General features: G+C 39.1%; 1 protein-coding gene across 3 annotated transcripts in view; it reads right to left on the bottom strand.

Moving 5' to 3' along the window:
• Positions 1-2,841: 2,841 nt before the first annotated feature.
• Positions 2,842-8,369, bottom strand: part of ACSL3 (acyl-CoA synthetase long chain family member 3) — a 63,805-nt gene continuing 58,277 nt past the window's right edge. For all 3 annotated transcript variants that reach the window (XM_066193163.1, XM_066193165.1, XM_066193164.1), the window contains one exon: positions 2,842-6,937. In XM_066193163.1, the coding sequence (XP_066049260.1) occupies positions 6,774-6,937 (164 nt within the window). In that variant the 3' untranslated portion in view covers positions 2,842-6,773. The remainder of the gene's footprint in view (positions 6,938-8,369) is intronic.

The raw sequence follows: 8,369 nt of genomic DNA, 5'->3' as shown, positions 1-8,369 counted from the left end.
CTTCATTTCCAAGAAACCTGGCAGAAATACCAAGTAAACGGGTGTAAGACCCAGAGAACTGATGAAACATTAAATGCCTAATGAGTTTCAGTAAATGGCTTCCTTACAGCTTGTTAAACATCCACAACCCACCTTCCAACTACACTGCACAACAGGAACTACACTTTACAAATCGTTCTTCAGTCTTGTAAGCTATACGCTTAAGATTTAAAAACAACTTATACAAATATGGTACTAGGAAATGTACCAAAAATAGAGAGTTTGCTGAAAAATTCCTGATACAAATCTTATTTCACAAAAACTGAACTGTATCTGACCCGCATTATTAAGATAAAGCTCTAACTCAAAGGCTGTATTAATAGTTAAGCATCCAGGAGGCTTAACTATTTTTTACCAGGTTGGGATACAATGAATTTTGGGAATTTGATAGACAGTCTCTTGCTATTAATAATCTCATTTTTCAAAATAGTGCTTCTTTCTCTTTTAACCTCTCTAGGAGCCTAAAGTAGCAGAAACTTGATGGAAATTTACTCTACGTAAGGAAACTTATTCAATGTAAGGATCTACATCAAAGTCTCACAATTTCAGAGGAATAAAGGTCACCAGCCACCAGGCTTGTTGCCAAATACTACTGTGACTGCACATCAATAGGAAGCCATATAAACTTTTCCACTATATTCACAAAATTGTCTCTCAATTATCTGCAAATAATGACCAAAACAAAAACCAAACAACCTACCCAACCTTGCGACCAATGGAAGGCATTACAGTTCCAGAGAAAGAAATAAACATACACTTGTAATAAAGTGGGAAAGGGTACAGTGGAATACATTAAAATTGAGGGGCTAGGGACTTAAATATGGTACATGTCCTTTCCTGCTGTTGCACTTGGCAATGCTGAGTTACCCCAGAAGTCTGATATAAAACATCTTTTTGACATTCCACGCACGACAGGCTGAACTGAGCACACTGAACCCACCCAACTCCTAACAGGGAAAAAATGTTTACTTTTCTACTAACCACCTTGTCCTGGGGACCAGGCAGCAATTTGGGGATGCCCATCCAGGACCCCCTGCAGATGGAGGTGCCCCGATGGCCAGCCCTGTGCAAGGTCTCTACGCTGGGCAGGGAGGCAGCGAAAGCCAAGCACATGAAGCAGGAATGAAATGCTTAAGCCAGTCTATATAATGAAATCTGGGATTCAAATAATGGAGACATTACTTGCTAAAAGCCACAGGTATCTATTTTAATCACAGCTAGAGAAAATCCTTGCCAACACTGTCTGGAACTTTCAGCCACCCACACCTGCCATCCCTCCAGCCCCCACAGCTGGATTCATGCTGGACAGGCGCGGGCAGACACAGCCCCACTGCCACCAGCCCTGCCCTCAGGTCCAGCTTCAGCAGTCCACATGCAGGACATTCAGCTGCCCTGCCTGGGAACATGCCCTAATTCCTCAGTTATCACTGGCACCTTTCATCCCAAAGCAGAAACTTTCCTCCCACTGCCTCCCCAGCACAAAAAGGCACATTTATCATCTGTTCCCCGGCTTGCTGAAGGCAGACAAATCCACTTTATATCAATTCTAGGGAAAGTCAGAGTTCCCTTTCCACACCACTCCCCTTTGACCTGCAGGAGAACATTGAAAAGGGAGGGTAGGTGCCAGCCCAGACATTCCCAGCACTTCTCTGGGACAGCAGGAAAGGACAGGTACTGTTCTGAACACAACACAGGCCTGGGACTTTAACCTTTAGTGCCAAGAGAGAAATTCTACACGCACAGAAATAACAACAGGGTTTTAAAACTATTTTTCCTAAGTATTACAACTGTTTTTTAAAAAAAATTACTCACCTTTTCAACTGTTTGGGTACTCCCTTTCCCTGCTGCCACCTCTGGATTTTTTTGTTGACAATAGCAACTCGGGTCTACAATGTTTTTATTTGTACTTTTATTGTATCTGTTTTGGATCCCACACCTCTGTAATGGCTGCATTGACATATTGTTTGATATGGTTACATTTATCCTTCCTGAAATTAGTTGCTGCAAAAAATACCTACTGTAGTAGTTCCAAACTTAATTCTCTTTACTAAAGAGACTCCGAACAGCATTTTATTAGCTACAAATATCTAAAAAAAAAAAAAAAAAAAAAAAAATCAGTTAAAGTGAATCATATTATCCTAAATGATGTGAAATAAGTTTTCAGTCTTAAACCCTCCCAGTATTTTTGAAAGAATCAAATAAACAACTATTTTGGATATAACTGAATCTAGAGGAAGCTGGAGCCTTCTCATGGCTGGTTAAAGGGATAAACAAAAATACCAGCTATACAGCAAGGAAGGTTTGACATTTTGTCAGCACTATGACTCTGGGCATTTGGGGAACCTGTAGAGACACAAAAAAGGGAAAAAGAGGCTTCTGTTAAAATGTGAGCTAGTAGTCAAAAGTTGAAATTTAAGTGCTTAAGATCTCTTAAGAAGTTCAACTGCAAGCATCTAATACCTGACGCTTCAACACACAAACTTAGGGAAAGTTACACACCAAATACAAGTCCTAGCACAATTGGATAGGAAAAAAATGTCATAACCCTACAGCTTTACATCAGGTATTACCCACAGCCAGTGCTTTTAAAACCAGGTAAGTGGCAGATCATGTGTAAACAAAAATTGACCAAACACAGTTAATTTTCCTGCAGTAAAATCCAGGCTAACCTGGTAATTCTTGCTCCTGCATTCAGTCCAAAATAGTCACTCATATTTGAAACATTTGACAATAATGAGCACATTTCTATATTATCACCTCTGTACCACTGAAAAAACTGGATGTACAGGGCCCAATCTGTGAAATTAATTTTATTTTTGAAACATGATATCCAATTACAAATAAATAATTCATACAATATAACTCAATTAGGATATACAATGTTCAGGCAGTTCATAGTAACAACCAAGATCACATCGAAAATGAGTTTACATTAAATAACCCATTACAACAATATACAGTTGGTCATTCAATTAACGTTTCAGCCTGGTCCAAGGTGTAGGCAAGTTGAAAATTGTTCCTCTTACGAGTATAGAAACAGATGTACACTATTTTATACCGAGTCCAAAAAAGTTAATACACCACAGTAATAAAAATTAAAAATGCTGCATTGCATTACCTAAATGTAGTTTTAGTAGAGAATAAAAAGTTTGTGAATTTTAGCAGGACAAAGGTTATTGCAAAGGAGTTTTATGTCCTATAGCAATTTCTGCATAAACTTCAGAGCTTTACAGGTTGTTCTCAATGTATGGTTTTGATTCCACACCCTTCTCTGCATCCTGTCTGTAAAGCAGTGGGATGTAGGTACCTGTCATGTTCTTAGCTCTAGTCACACATTGCTTTTCACTTCCATTTCAGCAGAATGTTTCCCTGCTCAGCTACAGCTCCCCTTTGAGGTGTGCTCCTGCCTCTGTGAAACCTGCAGCAGCAGCAAACTCACACTGTCTTTTGACATGCAACTTCTGAATTTCTCATCTACCCCAGAAACGCTATGCTCTATAAAGAACACTTAGATCTAGACTGAATGACAGCCTAAAGTCCTGAAATTTTTTAAAGGATTGTGAAACTTAAAGGATATTCACAGCATCCCTGGAATTTCTTGGTCAACCATTTTAATAATGAAATGCATAGATTTTTCACAAGAGAGTTAGTAGTTTCAATTTTCAACGATTCAGAGATCGGGTAAGTTTTTATTTACAAAAGTTTTGTTCAAAATCCCCCTCTTTTGGGGGCCTTCAGGTGAGGTATATGCCCCTTGCTCTTAGTTTGAACTCAGATTGTTTAAAGTTACAGCTCTTCCATTACAGAATCCCCCATGTGAGAGAGACCACTCCTCCCAAACACACACCTCTCAGTTCCTGTACAGCTGCCCACAGCCCTTGGGACAGTGCAGTGCATTCCAGCAGATGCTTCTCTTCTGGTCCACAGGGCATGGGAAGACACACCAAACAAACAAACAAACAAACAAACAAATTAAAATATGGAGGGGAATTCCCAGGCGGCAAGTAGGGCATCGCTGCAGGATTGGAACAAATCCTTCCAAAGCTGTCCTTGTGCTCAGCAATGCAGGAGCCAGAAGGACCTGGCAGCCCACAGGGGCAGCCCCAGAGCTGAACTGCAGCCTGACTGAACACCCCAGTACAGCCCCCAGCACTCCCCAGCACAGTGGCCTCAATGGGACATGGAAGGACTCAAAATCCAGCATAGTGGAGTCTTTTGCTATAAATCAAAAGAAAAAACCCCATACTCATCACAAAGACTTTTAAAAGTCTTTATATCTCCAGCGCTGAGACTAAACCTAATGAACTGCTTTGTTTTCACATTCTGTAGAAGAAATGAATGAATGAATGAATTCCACAATGTATCTGATGCCTAATGAAAGAGGAACTATATATATCACATCCATTTTAAACATAAGAAACCTGAACTGCAAAATCAAATGTAGTTAGACTGCAACCCCATCTTGTGACTGGATTAGAAAAAAGAAAATAAAACTACTATTTTCCGAACCATTTGAAAAGTTTCATTTATGCAATTTCTCAAAAGGGGATTTAAATCCTTAGCAGAACAAAATACTAACTTGAGGTCTGTTTAACCAAAAGCAGATTTATTTTAAATCTGCTGCACAATGCACCAAGTGATACACATAGTACTTCAGCAATTTATTAATTTTCACTAAAAATCACAAAAATATTTGAACAATGTACAGTCTGTGCAGAGGTCTATTTAAGAACCTGTTGATGGAGCACAGATACAAATTTAAGAGTTTGTAATACCTAATAATGTGACACTTCCCTACAGCCTTGGCAATTTTTCCACATTTGGATTCTCCAGTCATTTTTCAACATTCGTCTTATCTCTATTTGCTACAAGTTTTCATTTATGATCTGGGTATCTAAAGGCAATAATCTCAAAAATATGGTTCTGATTTCTTTTTGTTACTTCTATTTCTATTTGATTACTTACATCAAAATTTACCAAATGTTAACAGTTTTTCATGGACGGCAGCAGGGGAAATCCATAATTAGCACAAACCACCTCATCCTTTCATCAGGGAACCTGCTTGATAACCTTCAACTCCTACGAATCTGCTTTCTAAAATCAGTGGAGAGCATTAATTAGAAAAAGTATTTCAGAGGTTTATAAAATGAGGATTTGCACGTCAAATACCTCCCAAAACCTCATGTCACAAAGACAAACAGCAGGAACTCCCTCTCCCAAACTAAACTTCTGGCCTTCAGCATTGCTACGTGCTACCATAGCAGGGCACTAAGTGAGCGTTAGGACCTTGAGTTTTAGTACTACAAGTAAATGATACACACAAGAGTAATCCCCAAATTAAAGCCATTTTAGTATTTGCTTCATCACAAAGTTGACTGATGTACACCTTTTCACATTCTCATGTAACCCCGAATATTCATTCCAGAAGTATTTTGAAAATAAAATTCACATCTAAAACAAATCTGAACACACTCACTGAAGATGAAAAGAACCTCTATGTTTTTTCAAACAATATCCGTGAATCTCTACTGAAACAGAAACTGAGACTCCTTCCCAAAGTAAGAATTAGGTGTAACAAACCAAGCAACATAAATAACTCTGGTTGACAAATGCTTCAAATATCTGTTTTAAAAGCAAAAAGTACTACACAAAAGAACAGAGAATCAAAGGGAGATTTTTAATGGCACAAAGGGCAGCTAGGCACTGTGTGAGTTGAGAACGTAACTGTCATTATGACTTTAAAAATCCCCCCCAGGAAGATTTGGGTTGCAGCTAGGGCAGAGCAGGGGTCTTGCCAAACCTTCAGAAACAATGAAAGAGCAAACCCACTGTAATGTCCAAACCTAATGAGAAAAGACAAAGGTTGCTACAGTCCCTTTGCTAAAAGGACAGTCAAGCTTGTAAAGTGTTAGGTGACATTAATGATGAGAGTTCATATTAGCACTACACAATTCAGCTCTGGATGAAATGGTCACGAGCTATTTAAAAAAGGAGTTTCTGTATCTGAGAGATTATTCTTAGGTTTAACTTCTGCTGTGTTAATAGCATCTTCTGTATTAAAGGAGGTTTAATTAACACCTGCAAGAGTACCTGCCTTGAGGCAGAGCTGTGCCACGACCATGCTTCCATTTTCAGATAAAAATAAAAGTAACCATTAGGCACATATTGAAGGTGTATTACACAAGCTAGAATGTCAAACGTTTTCTCCCTCAGATTCACACAGAAAAATAGCACAGCAGCAAATAACCTGGTCCTCTGTTCAACAATTACCTTGTAACAAGCATTTTCAATGTACATAATGTCACAACATCAATACCTTCTTATCTTTAAATAATTAGGTAAAAAAAGGCCCCCAGTATAACCATTTCTTATATAGCCAAGTTCTCTCTATATACATCCAAATTTTAAAGATACAAATAAAACATTATACAGGATTTATAAATGTTTAAAAACTTGAGGCTTCAGAATCATGGTTTCCCAAAAAGACCCGGGAAAATCCACAGACTGACAAGGTAGCAGAGAAAACTGGAAAAAAGGAGACAGACACAAGTTTGCTGCCATAACATTTTACTAAACTTGCCAGTCATCACGGTGATGTCATTAGAAAGAACAGTTTAAGCTGGAAACGAGGAATGGTGGTTTCGTGTGTTGATCTCAAGTGTTGAGTTGAGACAGGCAATTCAAGTATTTCCTATTTGATCCAAGCTCAGGGTACAAAGTGGTGCAGGGGAGGGTTATTTGACATTTTTCCCGTACATTCGATCGATGTCCGTTTGATAGAACGCCGTGAGCTCTTTGCGTTTCAGTTTGAACGCGTCTGTAACCAGACCAGTCTCTGGGGTCCAAGGATCTGGGCTCAAACGGATCTTCACTGGTATTTCAAACTTCTCCAGATTGGCTGTAAACAGAAATAATTTTTAATACAGAACCTGAATGTAAGCATTGTCCTAAAGTTAAGCACAAAAGGAGAAATCATATTCTCGCACAGAAAACCACGTGACCCAAATGAGAAAGTGCTCCTCCAACCCCCCACGGTTGGTTTGACAACCTGTGGGGTCACAAGTGGAGTGACGGGATCTGCTAGTATCTGTTGTCCAGTTTCCACAGGAATACTGGAATAAAGCCCAGCTGTCCAGGTAACTGCAGCTCCCTAACTTCAAAAAAGCCTCAGTGCAAGGAAGTGAGATCCTCAAAACAGACTCTGCTCTACCACCATCGTGGCACTCATCATCCAGAGGGAAAATCTTAAAATCCATTCTACTTAGGTTAGAAAAAATGGGGGAGCTTGTTTTTTCCTGGTAGTACTAAATTAACCAAGGGAAATAAGTTCATATGGGAGCTCTTCCCTGTACTGAAAGAGAGCAGTGCTCTCCATGTTACACCTTCAGCACATAACACCATCATTTGCAACAACTTCTGCTGTGGTTTCAGATATGAGAAAAGAAAAACAGATAATTAAGAAAAGTAGCCAACAGATAGCAATAATAATAATAAAAAATCTCTTTTCAAGTTGAATTTCAAAAATATATGCAAATGTATACCTAGCACATGCAACCTGTCATTTTTAGGTTTTCCTGCCCCTTTTTCTCCCTTTGGCATTAGATTGCTGAGTTTGGGTTTTGGGGGTTTTTTTGCAATTTATCACTAAAATCCATAGTATTTAAAAGTAAGGCCTGTGACACCAGAGTGAAAACAAAAACCAAATACAAAATAACATCAAGATCATTGAATCAAATACTACCATTCATCAATTTTTTAAAAGTATTTAATTATCCTTAGAATAGTGTTGCACAAAAAAATGAAAGCAACTTTGTACATGCTCTCCATCACAGCAGCTTCTGAGAATGACTGCTCCATACAGTGAAGAAAACCAGACTAGAGAGATGGGGCAAGGAAAGAGCAGCTGCAGAGTTGGGACTGCACTCATGGCAGGAGGGTGGTCCTGGGATGGGAGCTGGCAAATACCTCATCAAATTTTAACCCATTCACAAGCAATAAGGAAAAGAGATGAATATTAACAAGCAGAGATTGCTGGAAGCATGTAGTTATCCAGGGTAGAAAGGATGAGGACAAAGGGCAAAGAGGGACAGAAGGACACTGTGACACTGAGCAACTGCAAAACAGCAGCAAACATCCATTGCAGGACAGTGTCAAGAGATGAGTATGGAAAATTTTACACCCCTGATCATCATTTTAAAAAAGATCATTCTGTGGCCATAATTGACAGTGTTATGAAAAAAGCTCAGCGCTCAGAAATGGCCAAAAGCAAAAATAAGGCCAAAATTATTACAAAGAACAAACAATATCCCTGTGCCACTGCTTCATTCTGC

This window comes from Chamaea fasciata, unplaced genomic scaffold (assembly GCF_029207755.1).
Source record: "Chamaea fasciata isolate MVZ Bird 193981 ecotype frontalis unplaced genomic scaffold, bChaFas1.0.hap1 SCAF_11, whole genome shotgun sequence".
In the NCBI taxonomy this organism is placed as follows: Eukaryota; Metazoa; Chordata; class Aves; order Passeriformes; family Sylviidae; genus Chamaea; species Chamaea fasciata.
This window is presented reverse-complemented; position numbering and strand designations above follow the sequence as displayed.